At 43.7% G+C, this 19797-nt stretch overlaps 1 protein-coding gene and 1 pseudogene across 1 annotated transcript; one reads left to right on the forward strand and one right to left on the reverse strand.

The window, feature by feature from the left end:
* Positions 1–660: 660 nt before the first annotated feature.
* Positions 661–2024, reverse strand: LOC136459231 (uncharacterized). The gene is made up of 2 exons (XM_066459113.1): positions 783–2024; positions 661–687 (listed from the first exon to the last, which is right to left on the reverse strand). Exons 1-2 carry the CDS (start codon positions 2022–2024, stop codon positions 661–663), a joined length of 1269 nt encoding a protein of 422 aa, XP_066315210.1.
* Positions 2025–6613: 4589 nt separating this feature from the next.
* Positions 6614–16208, forward strand: LOC136536641 (uncharacterized; annotated as a pseudogene).
* Positions 16209–19797: the final 3589 nt, after the last annotated feature.

Below are 19797 nucleotides of genomic sequence, written 5' to 3' on the forward strand. Positions count from 1 at the left end.
CTTACCAAGCCCTTTGACCTTGCCTTTGCCATTGTCACCAAATATGATACTATCATAACCATTGCTATCATTTGTGTTGATTGAATTTAACATTCTTGCATCACCAGTCATGTGTTGTGTGCATCCACTATCAAGCACCTAATACCTTCCTCCAGCTTTATAATTGACCAACAAAAGAAGATCAATTCTTTTTAGGTACCCAAACTTGCATGGGTCCTTGAAGGTTAGTCACTAAGCTCTTAGGTACCCAAATGGCCTTCTTCTTTAGGCCCAACATAGATGTATCAACAAACTTAGCCTTCACACCATTAGCACACTTAGTAAGCAAATAATAAGAACCAAACTTAATTAAGGATACATTAGCATTCTTGTTCTTGTTTTTGCAATCATGTTCTTTGTGACCAACTTGCTTGCAACTAATGCAAAACAGACCATTGTTCTTTACAAAACTAGTCTTGTGAGGAGTAAATGCTGCCTTGCCTTTCTTGGGGCTATAGCCCAATCCCTCTTTTATAGAGATATGCTCTTTGGCTACCCAAGCACATAAGCAAGCGGTCCTCACCACCATAGGCTTTGCCTAAGGCGCGAGTGAGCTCATTGACCTCCTTCTTGAGGGTCTCATTCTCAACCATTAGTGAGGCATCACAAGTGAAACCATCACTAGTTGATGAGGTAGAAGTGGAAGTGCTACAAAAAGGGTTAGTGGGAGCAATAACAATAGGCTTGTAGAAAGATTCATCAAGAATATCACAAGCCAAGCCTACGTCACATGATACAACAACCTCATTCTTGTCTTGCTCTAGGAGAGAGGAGTGAGCCTTTTCAAGCTTAGAGTGAGCTTTGCCAAGCTTTTCATAGGCTTCCTTTAGCCTCTCATGAGTAGCATTAAACTCATCAAAGGCTTGCTCAAGAGATTTACATTTCTTACGTAAGTCTTTGCACTCCTTCCTATTTAGATCAAGACACTCATGAGCTTGTTCCATCATGTCCATGAGGACCTCCTTTGAGTACTCTTCATCATCATCGCTCTCACTATCACACTCATCATTGGATTGTACCTTAGTGGACTTAGCCATGAAGCATGATGGAGTGTCAAAGAGAGAAGGCTTGTTGTTGATGGCGATACTTGCATGTGCCTTCTTCTTGGATGTATTCTCATCATCACTCGAGTCATCACTATCCGAAGAAGCATCACTATCCCAAGTCACCACATAGGAGCCACCCTTCTTCTTCTTCTTAAAGGACATCTTCTTCTCCTTCTTTTCTTTGTTTTCCTTCTTCTCTTTCTTCTTCTCATTCTCTTCATTGTCACTATTGTATGGACAATCCACCAAGATGTGATCCTTGCTCTTGCATCTAAAGCATCTTCTCACTTGATCTTTGTTCTTATAGTTGTTCCTTTTCTTTCTTGTACCATAGCCCTTCTTCTTCATGAACTTGCCAAACATGGGCACAAAGAGATCCATGGCTTCATCATCAATGTCACTAGCATCTTCATGATCACTAGATTCTTCTTTCTTAGCTTTGTCCTTGCTCTTGGATGAGGTGCTAGCCTTGAATGCCACACTTTTCTTCTTCTTATCACCATCCTTTTTCTCCTCTTGGTCAACCCGCTCCCTTTCCATACGGTATGTCTCTTGTGTCATGATGTCACCTAGTACTTGGTTAGGGGTTATATCCTTTAATCCTCCTCTTATGATGATCAATCTCAAGGTCTCAAATCTAGGAGGTAAACACATCAAGAACCAGTGGAAGAAATCATCATCTTGCACTTTCTCACCCAAAGCCTTGAGATCATTGATAATTACTTGCAATCTATGGAACATCTCCGGAATGCTCTCATCATCTTTCATCTTAAAACTTGTTAACTTGTCCTTGAGGATGTATAGCTTTGCACTCTTGACCGCTGGTGTGCCCTCATATGTTTTCTCCAATCTCTTCCATGCTTCACTTGCTCTCTCACAATCTTTGATTTGCTCAAACACCTTTGAATCAATTGCATTGTATAGGGTGTTGAGAGCCATAGTGTTGCATTTATTATTTGCTTTGTCATTGTTGGTTAGGTTGGTGGGATCAAGAATCACAAAATCATTCTCGGTCACTTCCCGTACTTGATCATTGATTGAACCCAAATACATCTTCATTTTTCTCTTCCAATAATCAAAGCATATGCCATCAAAGTACGGTGGTTTCCCCCAACATGGTTGAATACTATTTGAGCCATCTTTTGACATCGAAGGTTGTGAATCCTTGATTAAACGGTGACCACGGCTCCGATACCACTTGAAAGGTCCTAAATAGCAAGAGGGGGGTGAATAGCCTTGGAAAATTCTCTACAAATTTACTAAAGCAAATGGTTAGTAACCAAAATGGTAAAATGCAATTTTGCTCTAGCTCTACAAGGGTTGCAAGCCATCTATACCAACAATTCTAGTTGTTATGATTACTATGCACACACAAGGCTATGTCTCTACTTCTCTAACTAGTGAGCTAGCTAATTACAACTAGATTACCAACTAAGCTACACTAGCAATTTAACTACCTCAGGTATATCTAGAAATGTAAATACAAGAGGTAGAGATATGTATACCGCATGTGGTAGGCGAGATGATCAATCAATCAATATGAATACTAATGAACACCGGGAGAATACCAATGGAGACAATGAGACACACGATTTTTCTCCCAAGGTTCACATGCTTGCTGGCACGCTAGCCCCCGTTGTGTAGACCAATACTTGGTGGTTCACGAGCTAATTGGCACCATGCCAAGTCCTTGCTAGGACACCGCAAGAACCTATCCACAAGTGAGGCAATTCAATGATACGGGCAATTCAATAGAGTTACCTTTTGGCTCACCATCGGGGAAGGCACAAGACCACTCACAAATCACCGGGAGATGGCCACGAACAATCATCACCTCGTGCCAATGCTCCTTCGTTGCTCCAAGCCATCTAGGTGGCGGCAACCACCAAGATAACAAGAAATCCACAGCCACAACGATCTCCAAGTGCCACTAGATGCAATCACTCAAGCAAATGCACTAGGAATCACTTCTAGTCTCATTTGATGATGAATCAATGATGGAGATGAGTGTAGATATTTGCTTAGGCTCACAAGGATGTATCACTGATGAAAATGTGCAAGAGGGTGAGCCCAAGGCGCCCCAAGTCTATTTATAGAACCCCTAAGGCACAAAGAGCCGTTGGCAGTCGCAGGCACGACCGGACTCACTGATCGGATGCACCTAGTGTTCGGTCGGCTGATGTCGTTCACGTGTTGCCCCTTTGAACCTCACCCGTTCATCTCCAATGGTCACTAGCTGATCACTCGCGTAGTTACGTTGTGACCGAACTTGACGAAGAAATGACCGGACTCATGAACACAGCGTGTCCGGTCGAGTCCAGAAACTACATAGGGAGAATTTTTCATGACCAGATGCGCCCAGCGATGACCTGACGTGCCCAGCGATCGGTCCTCTCTCGCTCAGCACTGCGCGCGCCACAGCTCACTGACCTAACACGGGAACAGTGTTCCCAGGGCGTTCGGTCCTCCTTCGCCACCAACGTCCTATCCAACGACCAGAGACGTGCCACCTAGGGTCAAGCACCGGACGCGTCCGATCAAGCCAAGACCAACATCCGGTCACGTGTGAGTGACCCCTTCTCTTCCATTTCACTTCACCCTTGCTTCTATGCGTCAACACCAAAGTGTCTCACCACTTGTGCAAGTGTATTAGCATTCTTCCAAGCATTTTTCAAGGGTGGATTGTTAGCATACTAGGTCCCTAAATGCATATGCATGAATCACTTCACCTAGTGGCACTCAATAACCGCTTAGCCAAAGATTTTCCCTCTTTATAGTACGACTATCGATCCTAAATACACGCACACCCTCTATGGTGTCTTGAGTGTCAAAACAAAAACTTATTTGATACATTTGCCTTGATCATCACTTGGTTTTTGTTTCTCTTTCTTATTTTCCAAGTCGGAGCACTTGACCAACCAGTTTGGTCACCTCCATCACCATGACCATCATCTAGCTCCACCACTTGGTGTGTACCACCCTATCTCAATCACAACACTTAATGGCAAGGATTAGTACACTTAGGTTTTATCAATTATCCAAAACCAAACTAGGGTTTTCACTTGTACTGGCATTATCTTTTGCATTTTTGGGTAAACAAAAAAGCATTCACAATCATTATAAAATCCATATAATAACTCCGTATGTTTGAATGCTAATTAGAAGAACCAAATGTGAACTAATTCAAAACTAATTGCATAAGCGGTGACTAATTAGTGAGACAAATCTATGAATAGTCCATGATTAGACTATATTTACTTAGCACCATATAAGCTAATTAGGGTTAATAGATTCATCTCACCAATTAGTCACCGTTTATGCAATTAGTTTTGAAATAGTTTATGTTTGGTCCTTCTAATTAGTATCCAAACATAGTGCTAATTTTTAGTAGCCGGTATCAAACAGGTCCAACAACGAGCAATTGCTGGGTGTATTATGATTAACAGAAAGATTGTGTGGCAGCGTTATCCACTACTACCTACGTCCAAAAAAGAACGCAACTATGAGATTCGTGTCGATCAAGATGACTAAAGTTTGACCAAGTTTACAGTGATTAGTATTAACATTTATGTCTCCAACAAGATTTATTATGAAAATATATTCTGTCATTAATCTGTTGATACTTATTTTGTATTATAAATGTTAATATTTTTTGTATAATTTTGGTTAAAGTTGAAATCACTTGACTCCTCGGAAACAAGAATTTTTTTGGGACCGAGGGAGTATATCCAAACATTTCTCCACCATCGTTCCTGGACGCCACTGACTCATGTATATAAATAATAGTACTAATAAATAATCGGCCTATTCGCTGGTTGGTTTCTGGGCTAATAAGCCCGGCTGGTGCTGATTTGTTGTGAGAGGAAAACACTGTTGGCTGGCTGATAAGCCCTAACTGAAACCAATAAATGAACCAGCTGAATAATCAATCAATCAACATCAGTTCTCTGATCACATCAGGAGCAGGCAGCCTTATTATTACTACTCCCTTCGTCTAGAAAAAAACACAATTCTAGCTTTGAACCTGGACACGCTCATGTACAGGTTCAAAGCTAGAATTGTGTTTTTTTCGTAGACGGAGAGAGTAGATGTTCGTATTAGGCCTTGTTTAAATTTAGGGCTAAAGTTTAGGGGTGTCACGTCTGGTGTCATATAGAGGTGTTCGGATAGTAATAATAAAATAAATTACAGAAGTTCTCGCTAGTCCGCGAGACAAATTTATTAAGTCTAATTAATCCGACATTAGAACATGTTTACTGTAGCACCACATTGTCAAATCATGGACTAATTAGGCTTAAAAAATTTATCTCGTAAATTAGTCGCAATCTGTGTAATTAGTTATTTTTAGTCTATATTTAATACTTTATGCAGGTGTCAAACATCCTATGAGATAGAAAATAAACTTTAGGCAGGAACTAAGAGCATCTCCAAGAGTTCTCTATTTTTTCTCCTAAAAACTTATAGTTTGGCAACTCCTAAAAAGATTTAGAGAGAAAAAAAAGAAGATCATCTCCAAGAGTTTCTAATAAATGGCATCTAAAAAATCAAATTTGGAGCCACGTGAATTATGTTGCGGCTTTTTTCTTTTCCATCACGGAAAACTACAGGGCACTCTGCCCGTGCCGTCACTGGCGCCGCAGAGCTCCAGCGTCGACTCCACCTCCAGGGCGTGGTGCGCCCGCAGCTTCCGGCAATCGGAGGCTTCCGACGCGTGTGAGCTGGAAGAGGAGGCAGCGGTTGCCGCAGCAGAGCTGCAGCGTGCCCGGCCGTGGCTCGACGCCGGCAGGGAGGCAGCGGGAGGGAGGCGTCCACTGCACGCCTAGGCCCACGATGAGACCGCCAGCGGGGTGGAGGCGGCGGCGCTGGCGCCACAGGGTGGTGTACAGCCAGTGGCACGCCACGGCCGGGCGTGTGGTCACCGTCGTCTGGACGGGGCAGCCGTCGACGCGCACCGTGTGCCTAGGCACGACGGGGTTGCGGCGGGCAACCATGGGCAAACTGACTGGTAGGAGTTGGATGGTCCTCGTGCGGCAGCAGATAGGCGATGGAAAGAGGAGATCGAAGGATACGCGCGAGGCTGCGGCGCGTAAAGTTACGTTGATGAGGGGGATTTTTTCGAACTCCTAAAATACTAGGAGATTGTATTAAGAGTTGTTGGAGATTGATTTTTTATAGATCTTTCTAAAAACTTAAAAACTTAGGATTAGAAAAAGATTTAGGGAATTCTGGGACTTGGAAATGCTCTAACCAGCCTTACTACTCCCTATTAGAAAAAAGGAGACCGCGTTGAAGATGATCTTTTTTTTTCTCTCGAACGAATCGTAATCTAGTACCTGCACATCCAATTCCAATACAAAATAATACTAAAATCCAAGAACATCCATCTGGGGAATGCCAGAACCCCTACAGGTCTACGCCGTACGGGACCAGCAGTGTACGCTCAACCTGTCGCTTTTCGTCTTTTCCGGTCTTTTTCCCGGCAATTAAATAAGGCGGAAAAAAATGGCAAAGAGAAAAGCAGCCAAGATTAGATTAGCGCCGTGCCGGGAAAGCGCCGCGCCGTACCTGAAGAAACAGGTGTGTTGGTGCAGTGCGTGTGGGTTTAGTCAGAGCTTCGCGGATTTCGCGGGTGCGTCGTCGTTGGACTCTGATGGCCGCGGCGCGGCGGCAGGCGGCGGTGCTGGTGCTGGTGCTGGCGTTGGCGATGGGCGCGGGGTGGGCGCCGGCCCCCCGCGGATGCGCCGCGCAGGGGGAGGCGGTGGTGGTGGCCAGCTACGGGGAGGGCCGCCTCTCGCTCAAGCCTTACGACTGGACTTACCTGCACGGTGAGATAGTTTCAGTGCTCTGTGATCTGGGTTTCGGCTCTTTCTTACGTTCTCCTGGTGCGGCAAAATTTTCTACCTTTTGTTTCCGGAGGTTTTGCGCGATTTTTATTTCGTTTTTTTTTTTTTGATAGGATAGGAATCGTGGTGATGAAATTAGGTGTTCCGGAATTTAACGGAAAACGCGACGCACGTGTCGCGGAATTCTTTTTGCTTATTAGCAGTTTGGTAGGTTCTGCTTAGTTTTGGCCTTTCAGATGCTACTTTCCCGCAGCTGTAGGAGTTGATTATTTTCTGGCCGGTGCGAGAGAAAAACACTGTTACGACTGTAAATTTACTATCGTTTACGACCAAGCCAAGCGAACAGGCTCACCAGAATACTGATTTGTCTCATCCGTGGAAATTCTATTTTGTTCATTCCTTTTTCTGGATCGACCTTAATTTAATACTCTACTTCCTGTACCGGCAGTTGAGTTCCCGCCGTCGTTCTCTTCTGTCACCATGGATTTCACTGCTGACATAGACCTTGTAAGTGAAAGATTCTGTCACCCCGGCCGAGCATTATTGAATTATCAAGTAAGAGTTATTTTTGCTGCTATCAGGTTTGTTAAGTGGGTTTGTTGGTACTTCCTACTCTTTGTGGTAGTACCTGGGTCATGCTTGGTATCAAGCACTGATTAGTGCCTAAACTGCCGTTAGATCATGCGTGACTGCTTATCAGTTCACATTCCAGTGTCTAAATTGGAGGGGAGGAATTGTGGTGTCCCAAATCAATGATGGGTAAACAGCTTGTATGTTGGCATTTTTCCTTTCACATTTTATGGACAGCTATGAGCTCAGTGCCTTGTATATATAATGGGGGTCGGAGGGATATGAAACACTGGTGTAACTTGTGTTGTGATGCATAACAGTGAGCGGAAGTTTTCTTTCCTTTGAAATTTCTTGCTTTTTTTTTGGTGTGGCATCCCCCATTTGACTTAAATCTTACTACATTGTATCATATACCTCACAATTTTCTTATGTATAGTTTGTGGAATATTTCTTTGAATAATGCAGCACAGGGAGCACCTGAAAGGCATTCCAAGAAGCGAGCTTGCTATTATCTGTTTGATGAATTCCAACCCTCCTATTCCTGATATATCTGATTCTTATCTGGACAATTTATGTGAGTGCCACATTTCCTAGTGTGATGGTTGTTTCCATTTCCTATTTAAACTGTTTCTTGCACCTGCTTAATTGTACAGCAAATTTGTTTAGGTTGCTATATGTAGTTTGCAACTGTTCTCTTCTAAATTGAATGACTGATTTATACCCTATTAACATTATTCTTAATCCTATCATGATTGGTGTTGTAATATATTTTCATGGTTCTAGTAAAATTTTCTTGCAAACAATGAGTGATAAAATAAGAAAGATCATCACTGCACATGTTTGCTAATCCAAAACTACGGGATCTTTAAGCTTGTTCATCCTGAAAGCCAATTACTTCAGATTGTAATGTAATATTGTGGAGTAAATTTGATGATCAGCACTCTGTGCTATTTCACATCCAACCTGAGGGCTTCGAACTGTATAGCCATCTAGTATCTGTGTTATTTCCTGCTGGCGTTGAGCAAGATATTTATTTCTGTGAGCTAGAAACTTCCCATCAAGTGACAGTGCTTTACCTTTCCAGTTGTTTGGTTCCAATGAATAGTATATTTCGTGCAGAAAGAAGATGTTGATTTAGGGGCATCCATCTGTTAGCTTTTTTGTTGATCTTTTTCTTAAAATCTATTCTTAAATGCGTAAGTAGCTTTCTGAATCATTCAACTAATTTTGACAGGAAGGTTCTTCATTGCAGTATCAAACTCTCTCCCAGCTGGACCTTTTGGCAACAGCAATATAATTAATCAGCCAAATCTGGTGCAATGCATACCATTTCAGAAAAACACAACGGTAGTGCTAACAAATGACCAGGTAAACTGTCCTTATACTGTAATTTTCTATAAAAAAAATCTACCATATGAGATCTGTTGAGTAATACTCCCATGTTTAAATTATATAGTTCACTTTGCCTTTTTTTTATAAGAGTTCACTTTGCCTTTGTCATAAGTTGAACTTCTCTAACTTTGACCAAGTTTCAGAAAAATATATTAACACCAATGAGGTCAAACAAATGGCCAATCAAAAGATATTTGATGGACACTTAATGAAACTAATTTGATGTTCTAGATGTTAGTGCATTTTTCTACAAACTTGGTCAAAGCTAAAGAAGTTTGACTTAGGGTAGGGCAAAACCAAAGTGAACTATAATTTGGAACAGAGGGAGTATGTGGTAATCCTTATTTGTAGCAGTACATCTTTATGTTGAGTTATAATAGCTACGCTAACATTTGGATGATCATATTTTCAGTAATTTGATTACATTTTAGTATTATATTATGAATATTAATACTGCTTCTGTAATTGTGTTGCTTTGCTTTGCTTTTCTCAAGTCAAATAATTTGGGATTAGTATTGACATTGTCCAGAGTAGTCACCTCCTAGATACAGTAGTAATCAATTAGATAACTGAAACTGACTCTTCGTTAATTACTTACTGGACCTAGTTATACATATAATACTGCTAATTCCTGTAATCAATCATTTTTTATCCTCTGTTTTGTGGCAAGAAATTATGATCCTGTTTTACACCAAGTAGCTGAAAAAACAATATCTTTGGACTTTTGCCCTTACTTCACTGGCAATGGTTTTCATGCAAGTTACTATGGATGCTCTGTAATCACTGTATCAATGCAATTTTTTTCTGTTTTAAACATGTCCCATATTTTATTTCAAGAATTGAATTATGAGTCGGATTTGTTTATAAACTTGGTTTGGTCGTTGTAGTGGTTAACTTGTAATAATTTGGTCTGATTTCTCTCTTTAGAAAATGAAGCTGGATACTTTTTCCATTATCTCAAAAAACCTTAGTAATACCAGATTGAAGAAATTTATTACCTTCTCGCTAATTAAGTGTGGAAGAAATTTATGATCCTAATCTGTTCATTAAGTGGAAGAAATTTGTTATCTTCTGATACACTGAAAGCCCCTTAAGAAATTCTATAAACTTCTGAGATGCCGACCTTTGATTGTTTTCTGTAGATATCTCCCGGGGTGTGGTACATTGGGTACTTTCATGGCCTTGGTCCTGCTCGCACGCAATCAAAGATAGTATGTTTTGATCAGGACATGGCTATAGAAATCTTGGTCTCTACTGCATGTTTATCTTTTCTGGCCTTTATGCATTGATCGATATATGAATTTGTGGTGGTTATACTTTTGCAGATTAGCCGAGGAAAAGCACGCGTGGTGAGCACTCGCATTACTGTAAGAGGATGCCCCACTTCAGCATTTTGGGGACCATACTGCAACCAGACAGTTGACATGATTGGTTGTTCTCAACCTTCAATAGATAATAACTCAAGAAATCTTCTAGATCTGAATGTTGAGAGGAGGAACAGTTTGTATACTAGAGAGCACAATAGGCGTATTAATATCTTATCACAGCCAAACCATTTAATAGAACAAGAAGTTGCATCTAACGTCATGGCCTTGGTGAGAATGGAAAACTCGATCAGTTGTTCCATTTCTAATGACTCATTATGCATCAGACAAGGCGACATGAAGTTCTACTTCTTGGATGTAGTCAACCTAGCATTGCAGTTTGAAATTACAGCTACAAATTTTGGAGCTCTAGGGCCATCCTTGATTTGCTACCTGCGGTATAATGCCTTTCCTCAAAGAGATCTGCATGACTATTCAGGTGATATCAGCCATGATCCTTTGGTTGTGAAGTCGCCAAATATTGGGCGTTGGTATATTGCAATTGAGCCTGTCAACAAAACACAGATGAATGTTACAGCATCACCGCCTGCTGTAGACACAACAACATGTTTCTCATTGAAGTGGCAATTGACTGGATGCTTGAATGGAAAAACTGGAACCAATTGCTCTTGGGAGGCATATGGGCTCCAGGTAAGTCTATTATACTGCTATATTGTGCTTACTGACTAGTAGTTTGATCCATCCAACTTAAGTACTCCATTAAAGATACAATGAACTGCCAGTTAACTATGTTTCTGCTGAGTTTCATGCACTAATTAGTACACTCAAATGCTTAACTTTTTTGGAAGTTGGGGCAAAACCACCACTCACGTCTAGGCTTCCTCGAGTGAGTCTATCATGTGGACTGAAAGTGGGACTTCAGTTCTAGTTTCTTAAAATTTTGCTCAAGTTTTGACCTTAGGACCTTTGGCCCTGTATTGTATCAAGTTTGATGCTCTGAACAGTTTGTACAAATTAGTAAGTTGTTTAGGAAAAGTAGAGAATGTACCCAGTCTCTTTAACTGTTGTGTGCAAAACACCTGAACTTGAGTCATGCGGTGTTTTCCCTTTAGTGGATGAAACAAGTTTCCCACCAGAAACAAGATTTTTCAATGTGCCAAAAATGTGAATAAATCATCCAGCTATAACTATAGCGAAAAATGCGGTTTTCAGTTTCCCTTTTCTTTGTTGAAACATACACAACAGCTACTAACATTAGACGAATGTTCATTTAAGACTGATGTTGTGAATGCTTTGTGACTATATGTTTTCTTTCCCTGTCAATACATCTTTGCTGATCAAATATTTCTTCCTACACGCAGAGGGTTCCTAAGAGAAGTCCTTCTATCCCTTTTGAGTCATATTATGTTCCTACTGATGAAAGAGCATCACTGGAAGATAGCCACTTCTACTTGGAACAATTTTTAAGTAACTCGTCCCATGAGCAGTTTGCATGGACATATTTCTTTTTGGATATTCCTCAAGGTTCAGCCGGTGCACTTATCCATGTCCAGCTGAAGTCAGATAAAGAATTGAACTACGAGTTGTACTCGAAATATTGTGGCTTACCATCTAATGATACTTGGGATTATTATGCCAGTAGGACAAGCACCAGTAATGGTTCAGTATTTTTTTTCATTACAGACTTCCACGAATTCAGACATGGATCTATCAATTTTTTATGCTAAAGAGGGAACTTGGTGCTTTGGGGTGAAGCATCCAAGTGATACAGCAAATTCTCAGACATACATGTCTGTATCTCTTCAGGGATGCCATAGAAACTGCAATCAGAAAGGTGTATGCCATTCCTCAGTTGATGAAAGTGGGTTGACTTTCTACAGGTGGCTTCTAAAGATGTTCTGTTGTGAAAATTTTCCTATTTTTTAGCACTTTTACTCTTTAATACTTGACTTTCAAGATAAGGCTAGACAAAAGGTATATCTTGTAGCTCGTGTGATAACCTTTTCATTCCTTTCAGCTTCTGCACATGTGATCGTGATCATGGTGGGTTTGATTGCAGCGATGAGCTAGTTTCCCCTAATGGTAATTACTTTCATGTCTCGTTTTAAAAATCTTATTATAGGACAATGTGTATTAATGTCTTCCCCAATTAAATAGCTTTTGGACGTTACAAATGTTAAACTTTTAATATATACTCCATCTATTTCAAATTATAAGTCATTTTGGCTTTTTTATGTACATAAGTTTTTCTATGTACCTAGATACTCCTATACGCTATGTCAATATCTTTGTACCTAGGAAAGCCAAAACAACTTAATTTGGAATGGTGGGGATACTTTCTAATATGGAAAATATTAAGATTTTCTACTTTAAGACATTTTTAATGTAACGGTTTCTTGTGAAGTTTTCTTTAGTTAGATTGGCATGCAGAAGAAGCATGTAGCTTTCAAAAATTGCGACTACCAGCAAACTAGGGGCCCAAGTCATAGCACACAACACAGAAGAGCAGCTTCACCTCTTGTGCTGGCTGACTAGGGATAAATTAAAAAAAATTCCAAACCCCTGAGGTCATGTTGTGTCTCAACCATTGGCTAGCTTATTGAGATTCATTACTCACTCTCAGCGTCCTCCAGCTACTGTCGCTCTACTTGAAAGCTCGGCCTCCCTTCAGTTGCTTAACCTTGTTGTTTACTTAAGCAAAGAATCACAGTGTAACGCTACTGAAATGCCTTTCTGTAAGGTATGAATCTAAGTTTGTGCCTGACTTGGGACTTTTATAGTTCCAAGGTCCACCAGATTTTCACAGTTGATGAACTATTGAGAACTAAAAAACTGATTTTTCAGACTGCATTGTTATTTGTTGGCAAGTAATTTTTCAATTATTAAAGTGATTCAACAATGCAGCTAAAAAGAAAACCTTACCTGCGGGAGAAAGACTGTCCCCACGGCATTGCACTAAGAAGAAGGGGTGTTTCATAACCTAGGCCTGTTTAAATTCTCTCCCACGAGGACTTGAACCTAGGACCTGAGGTGCTGCGCCCACTAGGTTACGTACCCTTTCGCAGCAGTGCAAACCAAGACGAGTCAAACTGTGCCACACACATGTACTTAAAGGATGTTAAATGAAAGAAATAAACCAGGGCACACCAAAGTTTTGTCAAATGTAGTTGGAATCTCATGTCCAAATTCTGTGTTTTTAGGTTGCAGATATTTTCAATGAGAATGTAGTTCCTTCTTTGTGCAATAACAGTTCTGAGCCAGTATCTTTCAAAAAAACAGTTCTGAACCAGTTGCTAGTTGTGATGCATGCTTTTGCAACCATGTAGTAAAATTATAGTCTAAAATGGTCACATCTATATGTAGGGCACATTTGGCAGTCTGTTTTTCTAATCGCATCAAATGCTGCAGCTATTTTACCTTCCTTCTGGGCCCTCCGACAAAAGGTATGTTTTTCATCTACTGTTATTGTGGCCTGACATGACCTGTTTGACTTTCAGTTACCACCAGTATTTTTTCTTGAGTCTGCATCATAGGTGGCTACTATCTACAATGCATGGTGGTTTGTGTATCTCCATAAACTTTAAAACTAGATATTCAGGTCCCCAAGTTTGTAGAAGTGGGTCAACTGTAGCCTAAAAACATTTTTGTGTCTCCTGTCATTGTTTTCATGTGGGCACATGGTGTTGAGTGGATGTGGTCCCTCTCCATATTGTTATGTGGAAGGCATGCGGCATGCCAATGAGGCAAAACTACTTTTATAATTCATTCACGTATACGTGTTTAAACATGCTTAGTTTCAAACCATTGTGCCTATTGGAATCATCAGTGTATATTGCAAATCCATGGGCCTTGGGGTCTTAAATTGATTACACAAAATTAAGTAGTGTTTCTAGTTGGTAGTGAAATTCTTAGGAACTGTCACTGTCAGATGAAAGAAGGCTGTCTTGTACCCATCAGTTGGCTTTCATCTCATCTTCAAACTTCTGTTATGGACTGATGAAAGAAAATGGACTCCATAAGGAAGCTAAACATTTTAATTTAATTTATTATAGAATGCATGAGCTTTGTTTGACCAGATGCTAACTTTTTTCCCGTTGCCACCAAGGCATTTGCAGAATGGATTCTTTACACATCTAGTGGAATTTCCAGTGCATTATACCATTCATGTGATGTTGGCACCTGGTGCATTCTATCTTTTCGTGTATTGCAGGTAAGCTACTTAGCACCCACTTGTTGAATGCTAGTGTAAAAATTGTTGGGCACGGTACTGGTATTCATCACTACTGGTCATGTCTATCCAAATCAAGGTTGACCAAATACATTTGTTTTACCAATTCTGTTGATTGTGTCAAAATCTCATTTGCTTGACTTTCTAATTATTCACATTTCTTCTATTCCATTATATTGTATCTGAGTCCAGTTTTTGGACTTCTGGCTTTCCTTCATGGCTGTCGTGGGTACGTTCATATATATGGCTACAATTGATGAAGCTTCAAAGAGAGCAATGCATACTGCTGTGTTTATCCTCACGGCTCTTTTAGCTGCAACTGGTGCGACAAGGTACACAGATCGCAGGTTACATTTTTTTTTTAAATACTAAGGCCTTGTTTGGATGTAGTCAGATTCGCATCTTCCACCCCAATCCACTCCAACACATGTGGATTGAGGTGAATTCGACAACATCCAAACAAGGCCTAAGTGAACTTAAGGTGTCTGATTGAGTTATCGTCTCAGATCTGCAAATATTGGAATCATTATTGCCATTGGTTCTCTTGGCCTGCTTATGGGGTGGCTATTGGAGTTCTCTACAGCACGAAGGTTTATATGCTGGTCCTCACGAATTAACCTTAATATGCCTCAAAGGTAACTTGCTTGTATTGGACATATGGTGTTATGAAATAGCACCTACTCTGTGTATAGTGTTTTAGTTTAGTCTTTAAATGGAAATTCCTCACATGCGTATATTTTTGTTTTTGGAGCATATTCTATCGCCTTTTGTGCTTAGGCTTATGGTGAACACATAACTAACAACTCAGAATGTCAAGCATTTCCTAGAGTGGGATGACTCAGTTGTCATCTTGTTATTCTTTTGTGTAGTTGGCCAAACTTCAGAACTTTGTTCCAGAATACTCTGGAGATGTTGAACAAACGCTTCTGTTGGATATTTTTACTTTTGGGTTTCATGACATTGTCTTTTGCGGCTATCAGCTGGAAGCTGGAATCGAATAGCAACTATTGGATTTGGCACAGGTGTGGAATCATTACTTTCCCTCACTACACATGACATCAAGTTGGAAAGCTTGCGGTGGCTCTGACTTTATCACTATATTTGTTTATAGCTGTCTGTTTCACTGCTATATTTTCTAGCTTATTGTTATTTATATCACTACTAATTGACAGAATTACCCCCTCTTGCAGCATATGGCACATAACCATTTATACTTCTTCGTTTTTCTTCCTGTGCTCAATGCATGTCAGCACAAGGAACCTCAGTCCAGAGTCAAACTATGAGTTAACGAGGCAAGACTCTTTGCCAAGATCAGAGCCAAGAGAAACCAAGGTAAGGAACTGGAGTGATCAGAGTGCAATATTGTCTCCACTTCTTGCTCCTGGTAGCTAGTTGGATGTTTATGTTTGATGGTTCCATGCAAGAACTGCCTGAGTTGGGTATGGCTTTGACTCATTTTGGCAGAGAGGGGATGTGGTGGATTCATTTAAATAGTATGGATGTGCAGGTCTGTTTGTGTAGGTACATGGTTATCTGTTACAGTCCGGAGCGTAATAACATATGAACAATCATAGAAGAGGGATTTGGGAACCACGTGTGGTCAGTCTCCGCAGCTGCATCGCATGAGAACTGTAAATAGCACGGTGCAGGTAAAACATCTATTTGTGGGATGTTGATCCAGAACATTGGTAAACATGTAAATGTGTTGTAAAAGTAATTCGGGCGTATCTTCTTGGAATTAGCTCATTGCATCATGAGTTTGGCACTTGTCGAAGTACAAGTCTCATACAGGCTTTGATGTACCTTGCGGATATGAGGGATGGCTAGTGATAAGCCAAACCTTAACCCTAAGCTCATTTGCATCTGGTCTAACAAAGCAAAGGCTTCATCAAGGATTAGAGGGTAGGTGTAGAGAGACTGAGTGTCTCCTAGTTCTTCACTACAGTTGGAGGATAGAGGATAGTATTGACGAGATCCTAACATATGGATATGTTAAGCCTCGGGATTAAAGGTTTCCGACCGAGACCCCCGACCGACCCCTCCAGGATCGCCAAGGGGCTCGGGGGCTATACCCATCGGGTACGCTCGTGCGCATCCTTAGGCAAAGGAATGAGGCTGAGCTTGAGCACGTCCGCCGCCTCTGCTCGGGGTTCGGGGGTTCGCCCGAGCCCCAGGCTCCCGATCGACGGAAGCCTGGACTCGATCCTTGGCTCCCTTTTGGCCTCCGGCACTAGCCAAGGCTCGGCCTCGAGAAAGAACGCCCCGAGCCATCATGGCTCAGGGCTCCCTGGCGCTGTCCCTTGGGCGCGGCTCTACTAATCGCTCCCCTGACATGGTCACGCACGGGGCGTGACACAAGAAGACAAACTCCTCCGCGGACTCCAGGGGCTCGGGGGCTCCCGGGCCCGCGCGTTAGCCCCTCAAGCCGGCCTCCTTCGCCACCAAGAAGCCTCTAGAAGGCGCACCTAGGGGAGGCCGGTCCAAGTTGACACAGCCTGACACTCAACGTGTGTCAAAACAGAGTAGTAGGAAGACGCCCAAAGCTTCTTCGGCTCCACGACACCGCCACGGTCCACACGACGCCGCTGCAAGACCCTCCTGGACTCCGGCACGTGTAGACCATAGGCTCAATTCCCCCAAACCACCATATACCCGACCTACCATAAGAATCACGAACACTCACTTAGCGGGAGAACCCATTGAAGTAAAGATGCTCGTCGAGAAGACACCAAGTCTGGCGCTTCCCCAAGCTCTCTCTCACATCTCTCCCTTACAACTCTAGCTAGCTACTAGGGCTTAAACCCCTTTGGAGTGTAGCCCTAACTCAAGTGAGGAGTGCTCTTCTTCCTTGTGGTGTGTCTAATGAGGAGGGGGTGGCCTCCTTTTATAGGTAGAGAGGAGGAACGGAGGCCACTAATGTGCTTTGCATGCCTCCATGCGTTGAGGCGGTGGAGCAAGGGAACGCTGGTTTGTCGTAGCTATTTTTAGGAAATCCCAGCATGTACTGCCTCTACATGCCTCCATGCCATCACCTTTCGAAGACGTGGACAAGCGGTGCCAGGTGGGGGGCAGCCGACCCCAGGGGGCGGCCGACCCTTGACCGAACCCTCTCGCCACCGCCTTCGTGTGGTGGACTACTGAGTGGATGTGGGCTGCTCCTTGGGTGGTCTTTCGCTCAGATAACTTGAGTTGATGGGCCTTTCCATTTATTCTTTGCGCATGTCTACTTTACACTTCGTCGGAAAAGCGCCTTCTTGGTGTATTTTCCATGTACTTGTGTTTTCTCTCCTGCAAAGTAATGATCTTTAATTACATGTGGAACTTGGTCAATGGTAAATGCATATGTGTTTAAGATAGCTTTAGTCACTGGTGTTTATTTTGTTGTATTTCTTCTCCACTTTAGGTACATTTCTTGTGTTATTCCGATGTGTCCTCCTGCAATTGGTCAAACACCAAAACTTATGGAAATTGTTAGTTATAAAGCCCTATGTCTAAGTTTGTTGTTTATTTGTGCATATTTTATATGAAAGTTGGCAGTAGAATTGTGAGTTAAGCACCGCCAACACCCCCATCCTCTCCTCTCTTGTCACTGGCTCACAGTGGAACAGGTTCATGGAACGGCGGCCAAGGGGGACGGGGTGCTGTGCTTCTCGCTGCGGCGGCTCGCCGATAGTGAAGCACGGCGCGACGGGGCTCGGCGGAGCTTCTATGGCCACCTAGGGTTTCCTTGCGACTAGGCAAACGCAGTTGGGGCACAAAGGCAAGGCCTTTTGGCTCGCTTGGCCGGCTACAGCGATGGCGGCGCTACAACACACACAACGGGAGCCAAAAGGGGGTTCCTTTCCACACGATTGGGGTCACGGCAGATCACAAAGGGCGGCGCTGGTGACCATCTCACACGGTGGAGCTTGCTCGGCGGCCACGGCATAGCGGAGCTCCAGCGGGCTCTTGGCTCCGGTGAGCTAGGGCTAGGACAGGCCATCGAGCCAACCATCTAGGTGGCTAGACTCTCGGTGAAGCGATGAAGCTCATCGGCCTTTCCTCGCTCAAGGAGGTGACCGAAATCAATGGGAAAATCTATGGCACGGTGACGCCATGGGGACGCGGTGGCCCAGCGAGGAGGGCGTGACCGGCGGCTCTCGAGGCTCCTCTTTCCCAACTAGCTAGCATAAGACGTGTTCCTTGACGAGGCAAAGCTCATCGAGGGGTCATGTGAACCTATACCATCCAGGGTCGAGCGGAACACCCCTTGTCATGGCCAAGCTCTGGCCATGGCGAGCGCGCTCTAGTGCAGCGTGGTGCACTGGCGTTCTCGAGCTCTAGCGGCTCGGAGATGCCATGCGGTGGCTTGTGCATGGATGCGTGTGTGCGTGTGTGCGTGTGATGGCCCAAAGGTACCGTCTTGGGCTTCCCAGGTGGGGAAACCACGTAGTGGTGGCCACGGCGGGCATGCTACGGTGAGCATGGCGGAACAGTAGGCTCACTATGGTGGCGGTGAAGAAAGGCTGGCGGTGCAGTGGTGAGTTGTGGCTGTGGCGAGTCGAGGCAGTGCAGGCAGAATCGTGACGGCGACGAAGACGAGCGGGCGTCATCCTCGACTCCGACGGCCACGGGCGGTACTCCGAAGGCCTCGGCTCCTCTCCTTCCTCCTCCTCCTCCTTCCGGGGATCGGGCGTGGGTGGTTAGGGGTGCCACGGAGTGGCGACGGGGTATGGGAGAGGCGCTAGGGCATTGTGGTGGCTTATATAGCCACACACGGCTATGGCGATGGCGGTGGATGGCAGAAGGAGATGGAGTGGGTATGTGTATGGTGATCAGTGCACTCAGGCTAGGGTTTTGGGGTACGCGGGGAGTTTGTGTGGGCGCTGGCACTCCCAAATTGAGCGATGGACAGTCAGGGTAAGGATGGGGTGGCGTCATGGTGCGGGGCCACGGTGGCAGACGTCACCGCAACGCGGGCGTGAGTTGGGGCAGGTCCGAAGGCTGCGGATTATGGACGTGGCATACATCCATGCACGGGCGGCCAGCGACTCGAGGGCGAACGGTGGGGATGTGAAGGCGCGGCTTTGGATGCTTGCCGGCGAGGTGCTCTGCTCTACGTGGGGGGAAAGCAGAGGAGGGGCTCGTTGAGGGGGATGACAAGTGGGTCCCATGGGGCCGGCTTGTCGGCCTCACGTTAAGAGGGAAAAAGGGGCGTGGGCGGCGTCGCGCTCGGCTAGGCCACGGCGCTGCTAGGCCGCGTTGGTGGGCTGGGCAGAGCGGCCGTACTGGCTAGGCTAGGCCGCAGGTGATGCCGGCCTGTCTAGATGGGCCGCCGGATTATCCTCTTTTCCCTTTCTATTTCTAATTCCTTT

Source organism: Miscanthus floridulus, chromosome 1, assembly GCF_019320115.1.
Source record: "Miscanthus floridulus cultivar M001 chromosome 1, ASM1932011v1, whole genome shotgun sequence".
In the NCBI taxonomy this organism is placed as follows: Eukaryota; Viridiplantae; Streptophyta; class Magnoliopsida; order Poales; family Poaceae; genus Miscanthus; species Miscanthus floridulus.